Source organism: Fukomys damarensis, unplaced genomic scaffold (genome assembly GCF_012274545.1).
Source record: "Fukomys damarensis isolate Sample0158 unplaced genomic scaffold, DMR_v1.0_HiC HiC_scaffold_29, whole genome shotgun sequence".
Lineage (NCBI taxonomy): Eukaryota > Metazoa > Chordata > Mammalia > Rodentia > Bathyergidae > Fukomys > Fukomys damarensis.
In genome coordinates, this window is record NW_022900941.1 from 2,491,788 (window position 1) to 2,508,314 (window position 16,527).

Here is a 16,527-nt window from a genome sequence, read left to right on the forward strand (position 1 = left end):
CCTGGAGAACCCGCGGGGGCCGGGGCCCCCCCAGACCCGCCGCATACCGGGCGCCCGCCCTGTCCCTCGCCAGCGCACTTCCGCACCGCGGGTTTATTGAATATTCAGGCGCATCCATCATCATCCCATGCCCGACACCTCCTCCAGCTCCAGGGCCAGCGCTCAGGACAAGGGCGTGTGCTGCGAGGGTGGCCTAGGAGGCTACACGCAGAGGCCAGGCCCTGAGCCAGCGAGGAACCACCTACTCCTAGGGGGCGGCCCGGGAGCCTCGCTGCTTGTTCACCACGCTCAGCAGCTGCTGCACGTAGGAGGTCAGCAGGTCGTCCATCTTGTAGCCCTGGACGGGAGGATGGGGTCAGAAGCTGTGGCGCAGGGAGGACAAGGGACCTGGGCCGGGCGTGTGCTGCAGCCGTGCTGCGGGGCCCTCCCCGTCCTCAGACCCCTCCTGGCCTTCTCCCGCCTTCTACCAGCCCAGTCTGGTCCGGGCCCTGCATCTCTGAAAGACGGCAGAGGGACGAGCGGGCAGCCTCGGTGCCTGTGGTGGAGATGGGCTCACCAGCGAGGTCTCGCACAGCAGGCGGCTGCCGCGGCCCAGGCTCCCCAGCACCATGTGGAAGTACGTGCTGCCGCTGCTCCAGCTGGAGATCTTGGTGAAGGGGTAGGTGGTGAGCAGCTCCTGGGGGCAGAGGGCAGGTGGGCGAGGGGCAGAGCCTGCAGGCGACTAGGCTGGGCACAGCAGGGCAGGCAGGAAGTTCAGCAGCTGTGCCCCAGCCCTGCCCGGGGCCTCGGCCCTACCTTGGTCTTGGGGTGGATGAGCAGCACACCATGTCGGTTGATGGCCACCACGACGATATCTGGGTAGGACGGCTCTGAGGCTTGCTGGCCGGAGGGGTGCAGTGGTCACAGCCCGGTCCGGACCAGGTGGCACCTCCCGGGTGGCCCCTCCTCCTGCCCACCTGAGACACATGCAGCACCCCCGGGGTGCGCCTGGGGCCAGGCTTACCTTCACCTCGAAGAAGGCGGACCCGAAGGTGGGCCAGCGGCAGATCCACTTGAGGAAGGCCACCTTGGCCTCCTGTACCGTCTTGTCCTGGTGCTTATCAAACTCTAGAAGGAGGCTCTGGGGAAGGAGGAGTCGTGAGGGCCCGGTTGGCTGGGCGCCCGGGGCCCCGCCTCCCCACCAGTCAGTCTGAGCAAGGGGCAGTGTCGTGCATGCTGTTCGGAGAGGGGTGAAGGACCCAGCCCACCTCCCACACCTACAGTGTGCCCCTCGGGCCTGGGAGCGCCTGGCACCCAGGCAGGGTACTGGAAGGGGCAGTGGCCTGAGGGCACCCTCCCCGGTCCAACAGACCTTTCTCCACTCCTCTGAGGACAGCAGGCGTGTGAGGTTCTCAGGCACCAGATCCCTCAAGATCTTGGGGACACTCGCCAGCTGGGATCGGTCATTGTCAAACTGGGCCTTGTAGATGAGGCCAGCCAGGTGGATGGCATCTTCCCGGGAACACTTGTGGAACCCACGCAGGTACTTGGGCAGCTCCTGAGCAACGGACGTGCTAAGCCACAGGCTGCCAGCCCACCCTCAGCTTCATGCGCAGGTGACAGGGCCTGGGTTGTCAGCCCCTGCAATCTGGGAGACTGAGCAGGCCAAAGGCTGAGATCCTTGCGAGTGAGGACAGGGCTCCCTGGCATCGTGCCTTGAGGTCATACCTACCCCATGTGCAGGTGTTTGGCTTCAGGGTAAGGCCAGTTCTCCACAGGCAGTCACACACCAGCTGCCAGCAGGGGCGCTGTCCCAGATGCTGCTGTGCACCTCTCCTGGTGCCAGAGCCCTCAGGACTGGGCCTGCCTTCCTCAGGGGACCCGTGCTGGTCCCACCCTGACCACCGCCTCTCCCCAGGCTCAGGGGTGGTATGGGGTGGGAGTGGCCTGCGGTACCTGGTGGTAATGCAGTATGGTGTCTGCGTTCAGGTCCTTTCCTGGGACCACGCTGAGCCACAGTTTCCGCATGAAGTACACCTGGTAGGGGAGCGCCACCGGCGTCCCTGGGGGCGGGGCGGCAGTGGGCACCTTGCCTGTCCTACAGGGCTCACATCCGCTGCCGCCCCGCTCCCTGTGAGCTGTGAGCTCTACTGTTGCCTCCTCCCTTGGCCTCCCTGTCCCCGATCACTTCCTTATCCTTCAAGACCAGAGTGCAGACCACCTCCTCTTGGGCATCCGCACCCTCATGAGGATGGGCCCAGAGTCCTCTATCTCCCTGGGCTGCAGCCAGCTGCGTGCTCAGGGAGATCCATGGGCTGAGTGAGTGAAGGGGTGGGGCCGTGAAGGAGGAGTAGGAGTCCAACAGCCCCCCAGCCCTCCTACTCCACACAGACCCCTCCCCCCGCACCTTCTTTCTGAGGCTTGTTCCTCCTCACCCAGTCGGACACCTGCCTCAAGGAGTCAAAGAAGAAGTCTCCTTCCTTCTGGCTGATCACCTGAGGTGGGAAGGGACGGAGGCAGGCAGGTGGGGTGGCTTCCGGGGGCAACCCTTTGGGCTTGGGTCCAGAAGTCACGTACACTGGCCCAGAGGACAGGGTGCAGGGCGCTCAGTGGAGGTCAGCATGGGACTGCTGGTGGCCGTGGTAAGGGGTCAGGGGTCGGCTGTGAGACCCCACCCTCTGCGCCTGGATGTTTGTGCACTGAGCAGTCTGGGCCTGCCCAGCGGTCCCCCTGGTGTCGGGAGACCACTCTACGTGAGGCCCTCGCCCGGCGTCCCTGCAGCCCCTGGCCTGCCCGCTGCGCACCTTATCTGCGATCTTGATGAAGAGGCTGCAGCCTTCCCAGGAGGCCAGCTGCAGCCTGGTGGCGATGGTCTCGCACACTTCTCGCACCCGGCTGTTGGTGCCCACCTCCAGCATCTGGGCGGAGAGCAGCGGGTAAGGCCCAGGGCCGGGATGGGGCCTGACTGCTCCTGGAGGCTGTCGGGCTTTGCAGCCTGGCACTCGTGCCCCTGTGTGACTCTTGTGGCCGGCTGTGCTCGGTGCTGGGAAGGGTGAGCCTTCCTTCCAGAAAGGCTCCGGGTGGCCACATTGCTGTCACTGTCCCCTGGACTCTACCCGGGGCCTGGCCTTTGGAACTTGCTTTGAGAGCCCTTCAACAAGACTGGGAACCTCTGTTGCAGGGACTCAGCTGTCCCCGAGGTGGAGAGGGCGGGAGGGCAGCACCACCAGCCTGGCTACCCCAGTCCCTCCGCCTTGCAGTCCTTCGCTGCCTTTCAGTCATGGCCTCCTGGTCACCACCCCTGTCCCGGGCACATCCACCCCAGGCAGTTGCTCACATCGTCCCCAGCTGGACCGAAGCCCCTCGGGCTCCCAAACCCTGGGTCTCAACCTTGCTGCCCATCCTCTCCCCTCCTCTCTGCTGTGGCCTTGGCCTGGCTGCCTTTGGAACTGGCAGTCCCGCCTCAGCCCTCACCCTCTGCCTCTGCTCCCCTGGCACAGTGCTCCCTGTGCTGGCCTGGAGCCTGGGGGTGGGTTGTAGGAAGAGTGGGGACAGCGTGGACAGCGGAGGGCAGGCTGGCTGGGTGGGGAGGCTGCCGTGGACACCAGCCCAGGGGACCCACCTCGCTGGTGTCATTGGGGAAATAGATCTTGTGGCGGATTCGGGAGACATTCTTCTCAGCAGCCTCCACCTCGACCTGATGCGGGGGCTGCTTCCGGGGCCCCGTCCTGAGCAGAGAGTGCACAGTGAGGGTGCCCCCTGCCACCCTGCCTTTGCCCCTGCCCCTGCCCTCTCCTTCACTGGGGCCCTAGGCCAGATGCCAGGGAATGGGTGCCCACCCACCCCCCACACTTTTCAGGGGCTGCCCTGCAGACCTGGTGGCCCTGGCATGTGCCTCAGAGGTGGCCATCATGGAAGTGGGCTTGTCTGGACTCCCAGATGACCTGGTTCTGAAGCAGCCCCAGAAGGCCTGGTGCCTGGGTGCCCGTGTGAAGGAAGGCGGGCAGGGCTGTCCTGTTTGTTCTCATGGCAATTCCCCGAGGCGTGAGGCAACGGGCTCACCTCAGGACCCTCTGGATGCGGCGGCCACAGTCGGGAGCCAGCAGCTTCTTCCTCCGAGTGTCTATGAACTTCTGGGCGTGGGGCAGCAGCGCCTTGCCAGGAGGGAAGAGGCCCGTGCAGAGCCACAGCAGCTGCCAGCCCCGCTCCTCACTGTGCCTGGAGGGTGGCGCCCGTCAGCGGAAAGGGCTCCGTCTGCGGGCCCAGGCCGGGCAGGCGTCACAGGAGCAATGACACGAGCCTTCCTGGGGCCGGGAGTCTGGGGGCCCAGCAAAGGGAGGAGCAAGGGCCACCTGCCTGCCACTGCCGCCCATGCCACAGGGCTGTGTCACCCTGGAGATGGGGAGGGAGTCCCCTCTGCTTGTTTTATGGACACTGAGGTCCACAGAAACCAAACCTGCCTAGGTGATGCAGAGAGAGGGAGGAGTGGGCGGGCGCAGGCAGGACTACTCTACGTGCTCACTGTCCCCAGGACGCTGCGAGAGCAGGCTAGGCTGCGGGCCTCCCCGCCACAGACTGTCTCCCCACCACCAGAGGCCACTTCCCCGAGGCAGTGGGCAGGGCCCTGCCGTCCCCAAAGACCTGTTGGAGTTGTGTGTCAGCTGCTTGAGGATTTGGCAGTAGACCTCATCCTGCAGGGCTGGCTCCTGCAGGGCCCAGGAGAAGATCTGGTCTGTGAGCTGCAGGGTGGGCCAGGCCTGCCGAGATGGGTAGTCACCCGTGTACTTGAGGATGGGTGCGACTGTCAAGGAGAACAGTGCTGGGAACCCCACGCTGGTCCCTGACCAGGGCTACTTAGTGACTCTGACGCACACTGCCCCCCAACACTGCCCCATCGAGTCCCCGGTGCCGGCTCCACGCTGGTCTGTGAGCATCCCTGTAGGTAGCCGGCGCTGGGTCCGGCCTGTGCTCTGTGAGGTGAGGCCTGGTCCCTCACGGGGCAGCTGTGGGCCCAGGAGGGGATGTGGTGCCTGTGCTCCAGGCTGGTGGGCAGTGAGGGCAGCTGGCAGGGAAGGATATCAAGGAAGATCTGGCAGGCGAAGTCCCGCAGGTCAGCTTTGTCGTGGACGCGCTTGAGCAGGGGCTGCCGCAGCGGCTCCATGGAGTAGGACCACAAGTGGCCCCGGGTGCGGGCCAGGGTCATCATGGCTCTGCTGACCGTCTCCTTCTCCGGGGCCCTGCAGGGAAGGAGGCTGGCGTGAGGACTGTGTGGTCTGACGTGTGACCTCGCAGGGTACCTGGGAGCACCAGGGTCCGGTCCGGCCTCAAACCCCGGGGAGCACAGCAGGCCAGCACCTGCCCCACAGCCTCCTTGCAGCCCCAGGGCTGGTGGCGTACCTGAAGAACTCGTAGGAGAACTCCTCCAGGGTGTGTGGCTCCTCCCTGGGCTGCTCCTCAGGCAGCGGCTCTGAGGGCTGCCCCTCGTGGGCTGCCAGCTTCCTCTTCTCTGGCGACATGGCCAGCAAGCTCTGTGGGGCATAGACCTGTGGGTACCCCGCAGCCGCTCCCGTGAGGCCCTTTCCATAGGTGAACCTGGCCCGGCTGCCCCTGTGGCTTGGCAAGGTCAGACCACAGACCCTCTGCGTCAGCTGCCGTGTGGCCCAGGTCTGGGGGTTCATGTTCCCTTAGGGCCGATGGCTATGGAGCCTGGCATCCCATTCTCAGAGGGTGGCCACCTGGGCCTCTCAGGACCCCCACCACCCTCCCCGAGGGCACTCTCCTCAGGGACCACCTCTTAACGCCCTGCAGGCCTGAGCTGTCACCTCAGGGATGCCCCCCAAACGGGGAGAGCCTATCCTACATTTGCCCCTGTAACCACCAGTGTGGCTTCTCGATGGCGCTGTGTATCCTGCCGTCAGTTTGTCTGCGCACTCCCTGCGGGCTGGGGCACTGCTGAACTCTTCCCTGCTCCTGTGAGCACATTAGAAGGCCCGCCTCTTCCGGATTCCCTGAAAGGCTGCTTTGGGGTTCGAGGTGGGGCGGTTCTTAAGGTGGGAGGGACCTCAGGCACCCTGGGGTCATGGGGTCACTTAAAACTAAGGCTGAGGGTGGGGAGGACGTTTGTCCCTAGGTCATACCCCAGAAGGAGAGGGCAATGGCTTGCATCCGTGCGGCACCTACTAGATGCCAAGCATGGAGTTCCAGGCAAACACCATGCCCGCTTCACACTCAGCGCAGGAGATCGGGCAGGAGGGTCTGTGCCCTACAGAGCTTCTGGGCCTCTGTGAGGTGGGCGCAGACTGACGTGCAGCCCCTAGGCTGGGCACCCAGCTGGGCAGCGGCGAGTGTGCGACTTACCAGCAGCTGGCCGGAAGGCTTGACCACCGTAGGGACAGTGTAGAGGCAGGCCATGGGCACCAGCCCCGTCTTGCCTGTCCTATCATTCTGGCACAGCGCCCAGTTCTCAGAGGCCAGCAGCCCTTGCTTCTTGGTCAGGACCAGTAAGTCCCCCTTCTTGAAGGGCAGGAGGGTGACATCGTCTGCAGGTTCAGGCCACACAGAAGGAGAGAGAAGCCATGTTTGTGGAAGGCTCTGCAGGGGCTTGAGGCTACGCTGGCCTTCGTGGGTATCTCCCTTGGCAGATGAGGAAACTGAGGCACAGGGTGTGGGTTCAAGGCCGCTTGGGAACAAGTCAAGCCTGTCACTTGGCCCTGACCTTGGGACAGGCCTGCCCAGGAGCCTGGCCTTCGAGGTGGGCACCGGGAGCCCATTTCCTGCTCTGTGGAACGTAGGTGAAAGCCGTCCCTCCTTCTGGGGGCTGTGAGGACCATGTACTCCTCATCCCTGCCCCTCTCCTTAATCCCTGCATGAGCTGCGCCTCCACTTAGCCCACTCAGGCCTGTCACGCTTGCCGCAGCTGCTCCCAGCTCTGGCTACTGTGACCCTGGCTGAGCTACCTCGCTCTCTGAGGCATGTCTGTACCGTGGGATGACAAGGTGGCCCCACGAGGGACGGCGCTCAAGGCCCCAATGAGGGTGAGCCCAAGCAGGGCTTGCTCAGGAGAGTTCAGGACCGCCGCCTGCACGCCCCCAGTTTCCGGGTTGTGGAAGAAGAAATGGAGGCTGATGGAAGGCAGGGCCTTGCTAGCCCCACCCTTTGGAGTGTGGGGACCCAACCCTCCCTCCCTCCCTCAGTCTCTGAGCCTGTTCTGCACCGTGTTTTTGCTGCAGTGTGAAGACAGCACAGCTGCCCGCACTGGCCCCAGGACGGCCCCCCCGGAGCACCTGTGGCCTTCCTGTCCTGCAGGGCCATGGCGAACACGGACCTCTCCTTCAGGCCCTCCAGAAACAGAGCCACCAGTTCAGCGACCGCCACGCTGCCGGAGGTGGTGAACTCATACTCTTCTGCATGCAGAGTGGAAAGCAGCAGTCTCTGGCCACCCCAGGCCTCCCTGTGGGGAGGGAGGGTGTGGTGTGATGTGTGGCCAGCCTGCCTCCCCTGTTTTAGCTCCTCGACAGCCCAGAAGGGCAGCCCTCCAGTGTCACAGCCAAGGGTAGCTTCTCTGGAATACTGGCAGGGCCACAGTGGGTGGCGAGCAGGTGACCACCAGGGCTCAGGGCCCAAGAGGGTAGGGTTAGCTCTGGGCCGGGCACTGCAAAGGATGCTGGTGCTGAGGGGAGGAGCCGGCTTGCTGCGGCTTCCGGCTCACTCGGAGCAGCTTCCGGCTCACTCGGAGCCCTGGAGAGTGACCTTGCCTCCGAGCCTTCCTTTCCTCATCTGCAGAAGGGACACAGGAGGACTTCATGGTAACCAGGAATTGTCCCGCATGGTCAGCCCCAGGGAATGGTGGCCGCTGTGCCACAATCTGCCCACCAGTGGTAACAGTTACAACAGTCACACCACACCGGGGTGGGCTTTAACCTAGCAGCATTCTAGTAGCACATGGTGGGACTGAGTTCAAGGAGCCAGGAGAGCCTGGTGCTGGCGTTTGGTCGGCTATCTTCTCACTCTTCTTGGAGATGAGCTATCTGTCCTTCGTATCTTACCCATGAGCAGGGAAGGGTCCCCTAAGTGACTGCACTTGGGGAAGTGGTGGCTCCATCACTTTCCCAATATGGCTGGGTCTTCTGGATGCTATGGTTTGGGTCTGGATGTCCCCAACCCTGCCCCAAAGCCTCGTGTGGTCATAGGGTGAGGCTTTTCAGAGGTGGCTGAATGTAGAGTGTGTGATTACTAAATCAGTCCACTGATTGATTTGACACCATCCTCATCCCGGTAGCCTAGAGTAAAAAAGGAGCAGAAAGAAGCTGCTGAGGTTCCTTGCTTGCTTGCTTTTGCTGTCTTCTGTGATGCCACCCTGCCTTGGAGCCCGCTGATTATGGACTTGTGAGTGTCGGGTGTTTTGTCTCAGCAATGAGAAAAGTAACTGGACAGAAGAGAAGCAAACAAGAAGCGGGACTACAGATTGCATACTCCACGGGCAGTGTGGCCTGCTACGAGGTGGGGTGGTACAGCACCCCAAGTCCGGTGGCCGCTGTGCACGTTGATCCCTGTCTCCACACTCCCACCGGCTTCTGGGGACAACGCCACTCCTGTCTCCCCGGTCTCAGTTTGTGAGGAGACTGAGAAGAGGGAAGAGGCCCTCACCTGTTGGTGACCAGACTTGTGACCTCAGGGAAAGAGAGTTCCAGCAGCATCCTCCCCCTCTGGTCCAGGAAGTGTAGCCCCTTCCAGTTGACAGCCAAGATCAGCTGTGTCTTGGGGAGGCGGGGCCCTGGCCCAAGGAGACCGGGAGTGAGGGCTGCACCTGTCCCCGGGGGTGCCCATACTTGCCAACCTCATCAGAGCCATTACCAGAGAGCGTGGTGACTTCAAAGAGCCGAGAGAAGAGCAGGGGCCACTGCAGACGGGCGGCATCCACTACCTGCTGCCGCACAGCCAGCGCCGATGCTCCTGTCTGGGTGTACGAGGCCTGCAGGAGGATCCTGGGCATCAGTGTCATCGCCCGGACTCCTATCGCTGTCCCTTGCTCAGTGTGTAGGGTGATTATTTGATAGATCATTCTGTGAAGCTTCCACCTACTACAAGGCCAGTGCCTGGCAAAGGCTGCTCTGGGGGTGTCTCAGGGTTGGCTCAGGCCTCCTGGGTCCCAGGAGAGTCCCCTGCAGGAGGCACCTGCGGAGGGTAGCAGGCCATCCCTCATTAGCAGCAGGGTGTACAGGCTTGTGCATGGCTGCTGCTGGTGGTCCCTGAGTCCGTGTACCTTCGGGTCCCAGCCTGGGCCTCGGAGTGGTTTGGATCTTAGGTGGTGCACCCGGGATGTGGTGGCAGCCTAGGAGGTGGGGCCCGGCTGAAGGAAGCTGGGTCACTGGGCTGCGTCCTTGAGGAGATACTGGGACCTGCCCCCAGCTTTGCTTCCTGGCTGTTGTGAGGAGGCGTCTGCTGCACCATATGCTCTCTGCCGTGATGTTTTGGCCCCAAAAACAGAGCCAACTGACCATGAACCGGACACTCTGAAACATGAGCCAAAAGGAACCTTTGCTCCTTTTAAGTCTCCGGTATTTTGGCACAGAGGTGGAAAGCTGACCAGCACGGCCTGCTGTTGCCAGTGCCTGCCTGTGCTCCGGCTCCACGAGTAAGGCCATCTTACTGCACAACTCCGAGTCCTGGGACCTCTCTCATTTTCTTCTCTGGGGTTCTTGGATGCAGTTGGAGGCTCCTTGTGGGCCTCCCTTTGCCCCTTTCCCTCTAGCTATCTCCTTCTGGCTTGCCTCCCTCCTCTCCTGACCCTACTCCCCCAGCTCCGTGTGTGGTATCCGCACCAAGCTTCCCTTTCCTTGTTTGTTGGGTCAGATGTTATTTCCCTTGTTTCTACTTTTAAAAGTGGCTTTGGGGGATGTATGTGGATGCATCTTATCTGAAGGGGGCCTTGGCCAGACGTACTGTGCACCAGACATGTAGGGTGTCCCTACACTGATGTGTCCTGAGAGGGGACACGGAGAGGCCTGGGTACAGAAGGGAGCCCACTGAGGCAGGACTGTCCTGAGGCCGTGGTATGGCAGCATTTGGTGGCAGAGATGCCAGGGCCTTGCAGTGCTGCAGTGCAGACTGTCATGGGGTCCACTGGTGATGCCAGCTTAGAAAGAGGAGGGCTGGTGACAGGGCCTGTTCTTGGGGACTGAACTGAGCAAGACTATAAACTTCATGGTCAGGGCCGCCCTAACTGTCAGGTTTAAGCTTTCCTCGTGTGCAGGGGGTGAGGATTCCATCCCTAGGGCCCCACCACCCTGCAGGTGGGCTCGAGGCTGACCTTGGCTTGGGCAGCCGTGACGAGGCCAGCCCACTTCTCTGGGGCCTTGGTCCTGTACAGCTTGGGGGGGATGCAGCCAGGCAGCAGGTCCTGGACAGCCTTGGTCCCCGATGAAGCACCCAGCTGCACATGGCAGTGCCGGGCTAGCAGTTCCACCAGCTCTTCCTCCTGCACAGTGTGGGGTGCGCAGGAGAGGTGAGGCAAGTGAGAGCCCCTGTCCAGCTCCTGCCTCATAGCCAGCTCCCGACCCCTGCGGTGCAGCTGTCCAGACACTCAAGAGGACTGGGCAGCAGAAGCAGCCATCCGGTCTGCCACCTCCTCCAGGCAGGACCAGTGCCACAGGCCCAACTGGGCCCCCATGCTTCTGTGGCACCACTGCTCCTGTGGCCTCTGCCAAGAACAAGCCACCTCCTCTCTGAATTGCTGCCCTGCACGGGGTGCAGTCGGACCGGGCTTTATGCTGCCTCGGCTCCAGGCCTGCTTCACACAGGAGACCACTGGCCACTCCTGCAGGCCTGGCCCCGTTGCTCCCTGCCCATACCCCTTCCAGACCGGCTTCCGGGATCGCTGCGGCCGCCTGAGCTCCCAGGCAGCACCCTCCAGTCTTGGTTCGGGAGGGTTTGCACTGCTGCCCACACCCTGTCCGTTGGCCTCAGTTCTCTCAACTACGTGGCACTCTGTACACCGGTATGCGGGCCCGAGGCTTGGCGGGTGACAAGACTTCCCAGAGTCACACTGCCAGGGAGACGTAAATGTGACTTGAGCTTGGGCACCTGGGCTCCATGGCTGCCTTCCTGACCCCCAGCCCCTGCTACTCCACAGACAGCTGCTGAGGGAGGCCACGCTGGCCTGGGACTGACACGGAGGTCGGGCGGCCTCCCCTGCCTGCCGTGGCTGCTACTAAAGCCTCAGATGCTCAGGCAAAGCTTTGGTCCAAGGGAGGAAGACAAGGAAGCCAGGCCCAGGAGGCCACAGGCCAGGCTGGCCCCTGAATGTGGCTCCTCCTCAGGCTCCTCACCTTCTCGAAGCTGTACTCGCCGGACCAGACTCCGTGGAGGACTTGACGGTAAATGAGCTTGGTGCTGATGGGGTCCTCTCTGGAGTCATGCCAGGGGGTGAAGAACTCCTTCCGGAAGTAGATGCGCCAGGGGGACTGGCTCTGGCTCTCACCCCTCTCCTGGGCCAGCTGTTCACACCGGGCCACAGCATCCATCACATGGTCTCGCCCGCTGCCCAAGGACCAGAACTGAGGACAGAACCAGGGGTCCAGGGGTGAGCAGCTGCTGTGTGCCACAGCCCCAGGGACCGCCACTCTCAGCACAGGATGTGGACACGGGCTGGGAGGGGCACAGCCTGCCCAGTTCCAGACGCATCTCCCTGCGGGCCCTCCCAGGAAGGCAGAGAGCAGGGCCGGCTGTGTCACCTGGGCCATGGTGCCTTGGTACCTGGTCAGTACCTTGTCATACACAGCAACCTGGAGGGAGAAGCCCAGGTGGTCGCTGAGGTCCTGCTGCTGGGCGATGTGCAGGCAGACTTCCCGAGACGTAGAGGCCGAGTCCATTGTGACAGTCAGGCTCTGTCCGGTCACCAGGGTCACTTGGACGGGGATGTGCTTCTTGGACTTGACCGCCTAGGAGCAGAGGAAGACTCAGAACCCCCGGCTGGAGGCTCTGGCTGACCACCTCGGAGTCAGAAAGCCTGGGACTGGAGGCCTGCCACCCTCCTTACCCCACCTGCCCACCTTCCGGGGCCCCAGGGTGGCTGTGGCTTAGTGTGGAATTAACAAAGTTCAGGCCTGCAGCTGGCCAGGGGCAAAAACAATGCTGCCATGCACATCGAGGATTTCAGGCTTCTGCAGGTTTTCCTCGCCAACCCTGGGGCCTGTACTACAGGCCACGATGGTCCTATTTTCATTAGAAAACTCAGCTTGTTGAGGTCAAGTGACTCAGACTCTCACAAGGCAATTCCTTGGGACATTTTTGGCTCCTGGGCACTGTGTACAGCACTGTGTGAATATTCAGAGCTGCTACAAGTCACCGCAATTCTGGGACTCATAGGAGGGAGCCTCTACAGATCTGGCCAGAGGGGTGGGAGCCAGACGGGGGTTCTTTGGAGGTGACCTTTGGATCCCAGCACAGGGCACCACAGGGCCACACGCACCTTTCAGGCTTGGGTTGGGCCCAAAGATGGGGGTGGAGCCAGCGCAGGGTGCCCTCCAACATGGCTGCTCAAGAGTCACCTTTCCTGAGGACACTTCTGGGACGGGCAGGTGTCCCAGCTGCCACAGCAGGACAAGGTAGCACTGGTTCCCAGCAGCAACATGCTGGGGGCCAGCCTCGGTGGGGCCACTGCCTGCCTGACAAGCCGAGTGCCCCTGGAGAGGTAACCTTGAAGCCATTAGTTTAATTCATATCATCCTGCTGGTAGACATATCAGATTCATTTCCCCCTCATCCAGGAGGGCAGAAAGGATGTTGGATTTAGATATGGAGAGGCCAAGTCCTGGGCTTTGGGGGCTCTTGGCCCAGAAGATGCCTTGAAGGAGACAGAATGCTGAGGACAGGTCACCCCACCAGCTATGCGACAGGGGCAGGGGGCTGTGCCACCCCCACTGCCCACCACCAGCCCTGCCAGTCCCTACCTGCAGCTCCAGCCAGGTGGGGGGCTCCATGCGCGCCCCATTGGCACAGGTACGCCGCAGGCGCTCTGCACAGAAGGGTCCATAGCCGGCTGGTCCTTGGCGAATAAAGTTCAGCAGGTACTGGGGAGCAAAGAAAGAAGGGGAGATACTCAGATTGGAGGCTGAATTCTGCTTTCTGCCCAGACAGATTTTAAACAGGTCACTCTCAGTTTGGGAAGGCACATGGGCTGGGCACCCTCCATTTACAATGAGATGGAATATAGACCACTGCTTTTTTTGGTAGGAGATCACATCAGGTATTCAGCGTGCATTCACTATGAACTCACTATGTAGCCCAGGCTGGTTTCAAACCTGTGATGATCCTTCTTCCTCAGCATCCTGAGTGCGGGGGTTAGAGCAGAGTGCCACCGCGCCCAGCTACAAATTGGTACATTTCTGAGGCATGACTGGGCATTGTTTTAAATAGTGCATAGTTTTAAGAATGCACGCTGTCTGATCCCATTATTCAAACCTATCCTACGAGCAATGATTTGTACTTTTTTACTGCAGTGGTGGGTATCTATGGTGATGAGAAGGTGGACCTTAAATATCCATTAAGTTTATACCTTCTAGGGTTGCTTAGACATCAAAGACGCACTGGGGAAGTTCATACCAGGAGGACAATCATGGAGAAAAATGCAGGAGGGCCAATGTCCAAAATGTATTGGACAAAAGGTGCTGAAAATCGTTTTGCCTCCCAGAGGCAAGGGAGAGAGGCTGGGAGGGTTTACAGGTATCAGGAGTGGCCCGAGTGCCCAGGACAGGTGGCCAGGTGGCCATGTTCCTGCTGTCGCCACAGGGACTCATGAGCAGTTGAGTCTTTCCTGTATGACCACAGGTGTAACCCCAACAAGAAGGCAGAGGAAAATATTAATATGCATCATCTCTGGCTGTGGGCATGACTTTTACTTCCTTTTTAGACATCCTACATTCCCACATACTACTTTTCTCATCAAAACTAAAAAGCATCAGGGGCTGGGGACTTAGCTTACTGGTTCCTCCACCTGCCTTGAACGCACAAGGTCCTGAGTTTGGTCCTGGTACCAAACAACAACAACAACAACAAACAAACAAAAAACCCAAAACAAAACAAACACCCCCCCCAACAAAACAAAACTAAAAAGTATATCAAGGCAGCAAAGCCTGGGGCCTCGAATACTCGGAAGCTCTTGCCCATCTGCCTGCATTTCCAGTTCTAAGGAGTAGAAAGAGGCGCTGCAGCCCGTGTCCAGCAGAAGCCCCTCCTGGACACCTGTCACCTCAAGGTGCAATGTTATCTGCCATCTTCTCTGAGTTCTGAAAAGCCACTGCGGTGCCTGAGCCCCTGCAGCACCTGGCTAGGGACGGAAGGCGAAGTGTTGTCTTTTACTGACTGGGGAAGCTGAGGTGCAAGAAACACAGGTATCGCTGCCATCAGCTCACAGGTGCAGACAACCCGGTCATGGGCAGAGGTTTCTGGACCTGCCCAGGGCCCAGGGTCCACCCATGGTTCTGCCCAACCCGCCTCAGCCCCCAACAGGCCCACCTTCAGGAACCTCTCTGAGGGTGGGCAGCAGCCCAGGCAGAGGCTCAACAGGATCCAGCCCCTTGCCTGGCTGCTCGCTTTGGGGTTCTCCGAGAGCTGCTTGCAGATCTGGCAATAGATCTCATCCCTGAAAGACACAGAACACTGAGAGGACAGGCCGGGGCCGGTGTGGGAGGGGACCGATGCCCCGGGTGAGGTCTCATCTGCAGGGCACCCTCAGCACTCAGTCTGCCCAGCCTCCTCCGATGTCTCTGGGGCTCTGCGTCCGCCTCCTTCCAGGCCCCATTCCCCAGCTTGTTGAAGCTGCAGCCCAGGTACCTCACCCTGCAAGTCTCTGCTCCCTCGCTCACCCTCTGGCCATACCCTCTGCTGCCACAGCCTCCTCTGCCCTGCCTCTCCAGTAAGTTTATCTGCTCCTTTCCAGACCTCACAGTTATTTCTCCCTCTGCCTAGTGGCCACGCCCCTTCCCTGAAGACCGTCAGCCCAGGACTGCAGAGGGAAAGGTGCAGGTGTAACGCGGGAATCTCTGGGCCCTCACTTCCTGGGCTGTCCCACCCCCCGTCTCCTCTTGGTGAGGGGCTCTCCTGGACCCTTCCTCACAAAAGGGCTCCCTTAGCCTCTCAGTCCTCACGCGTCCAGAAACCAGCACCCCCCTAGTTCTCGGCAGTGTGTGGTGAATATCTGTCCACCGATTTACCCAACTTCTCTGCACTTCCTGTCTTCTGTGGTGTGAGCATTCCCACCAAAGCCAATTTCAAACTGCCACTATAACACAGAATTGGAAAGAGATGTACACAGCCGGCTCCAGCACCGTTCCTCTCTCTCCAGGCACCATCAGCCACACACCCCTTCTGGAAATCTGGGAGTCACCGTAACTTCTCCTACCCCGTATCCTCTGCACCCCGCCAGCCACCATGTCCTATCACCTGTCTCCTGGATCTCTTCCTCTTCCCTGAGCCGTTCCTCATAAGCTGTCTCCAGACCCTGTCACAGGCCCTTCTCAGCCTCCCACCCTCAGGCTCTACTCTCCACATCATCGTCAGAGAGACTTGCCTGGAAATTGGATTGGATTGTGGTCTTCTCCTTAAAACTCTCCCCCACCGGCCTTAGACTTGAACCCAGGTCCGTGCCCTCGCTGTGACAAACCACTCAGAACTTCAGAGCCTCAGGATCGGGTGAAGGCTCTGAGACCTCGAATCCGTTTGGTGAACACCCTTCCTCTTTCCCACCTTGCCCAGGGGGGCATTAAGACTACTCCTTTTTTCACATCCCCACTAGTTCTGAGTAGACCTCAATCTGAGCACACACTTGGGAGTTTCTTGGTCCTCTCATGCTGCCAGCCTTGGTTTGGATGAGTGTCCCCCAAGGTCCACATGTTGAAGGGCTGGTTCTCAGCCTGTGACACTTCTGGGAGGTGGTGGAACCTTCAGGAGGTGGGGCCCAGAGAGTGGAGGTTATGTCACCAGGGGTGTGTACGTGAAGGCGACAAGAGAGCTCTGGCTCTGCCTCTCTCTTTTTTTTTTTTCCTGGCCACGATGAAGACCTTCCTTTTCCACACTCTCTGGCAATGATGTTCTGCCTTACCACAGGGCCAAAACAATAGGATCAAGTGACCGTGGACCAAAGCCCCTGAAGCCATGAGCCAAAACAGATCTTTCTTATAAAATTGATTGTTTTGGGTATTTTGTCACTGTCGCGGAAAGCTGACCAACACAGCCCCAAGCCAAAGGGTGAGTTCCTTGAAAATAGAGATATATTTACTTCATCTCAGCCTTCCCAAGCCTCAGGCCAGAGCCTCACCCTGAACAAGTATGTAATGAGATGTATGGCCTCAATATGCATGTGTAAATACAGAATAGTTTCTCTGGTGTGAAAACTAAAAGCATAAATAAGGTCCAAACCTTATGGTATAACTGACAACGTGAGATAGGAAGAAAGGGGCTAAAGATGTAGGGGAAGTGGGAAGGGTAGGGGAAAGGAAAGAAGGGAAAAGAGAAAGATATGAGAAAAGGAAAAAATAGAAACAAAGTCTTT

The 16,527-nt window shown here is 60.3% G+C and overlaps 1 protein-coding gene and 1 long non-coding RNA gene across 4 annotated transcripts in view; one reads left to right on the forward strand and one right to left on the reverse strand.

Annotated features, from left to right (window-relative positions):
- The first annotated feature begins 25 nt into the window (after positions 1-25).
- Positions 26-13,996, forward strand: LOC117283682. The gene is made up of 3 exons (XR_004514714.1): positions 26-311; positions 471-2,915; positions 7,209-13,996. It is a non-coding gene; the product is annotated as an uncharacterized LOC117283682 (long non-coding RNA).
- Positions 233-16,527, reverse strand: part of Myo7b (myosin VIIB) — an 86,984-nt gene continuing 70,689 nt past the window's right edge. For all 3 annotated transcript variants that reach the window (XM_010637664.2, XM_033757156.1, XM_010637663.2), the window contains exons 27-48: positions 14,493-14,619; positions 12,929-13,048; positions 11,745-11,918; positions 11,307-11,534; positions 10,289-10,456; positions 8,833-8,950; positions 8,626-8,752; positions 7,263-7,429; positions 6,337-6,518; positions 5,377-5,507; positions 5,059-5,216; positions 4,621-4,774; positions 4,042-4,197; positions 3,602-3,707; positions 2,784-2,897; positions 2,387-2,474; positions 1,936-2,042; positions 1,352-1,537; positions 1,004-1,120; positions 796-879; positions 557-676; positions 233-337 (exon numbers count right to left, since the gene is read on the reverse strand). In XM_010637664.2, the coding sequence (XP_010635966.1) occupies positions 248-337; positions 557-676; positions 796-879; positions 1,004-1,120; positions 1,352-1,537; positions 1,936-2,042; positions 2,387-2,474; positions 2,784-2,897; positions 3,602-3,707; positions 4,042-4,197; positions 4,621-4,774; positions 5,059-5,216; positions 5,377-5,507; positions 6,337-6,518; positions 7,263-7,429; positions 8,626-8,752; positions 8,833-8,950; positions 10,289-10,456; positions 11,307-11,534; positions 11,745-11,918; positions 12,929-13,048; positions 14,493-14,619 (3,022 nt within the window). In that variant the 3' untranslated portion in view covers positions 233-247. The remainder of the gene's footprint in view (positions 338-556; positions 677-795; positions 880-1,003; positions 1,121-1,351; positions 1,538-1,935; positions 2,043-2,386; positions 2,475-2,783; positions 2,898-3,601; positions 3,708-4,041; positions 4,198-4,620; positions 4,775-5,058; positions 5,217-5,376; positions 5,508-6,336; positions 6,519-7,262; positions 7,430-8,625; positions 8,753-8,832; positions 8,951-10,288; positions 10,457-11,306; positions 11,535-11,744; positions 11,919-12,928; positions 13,049-14,492; positions 14,620-16,527) is intronic.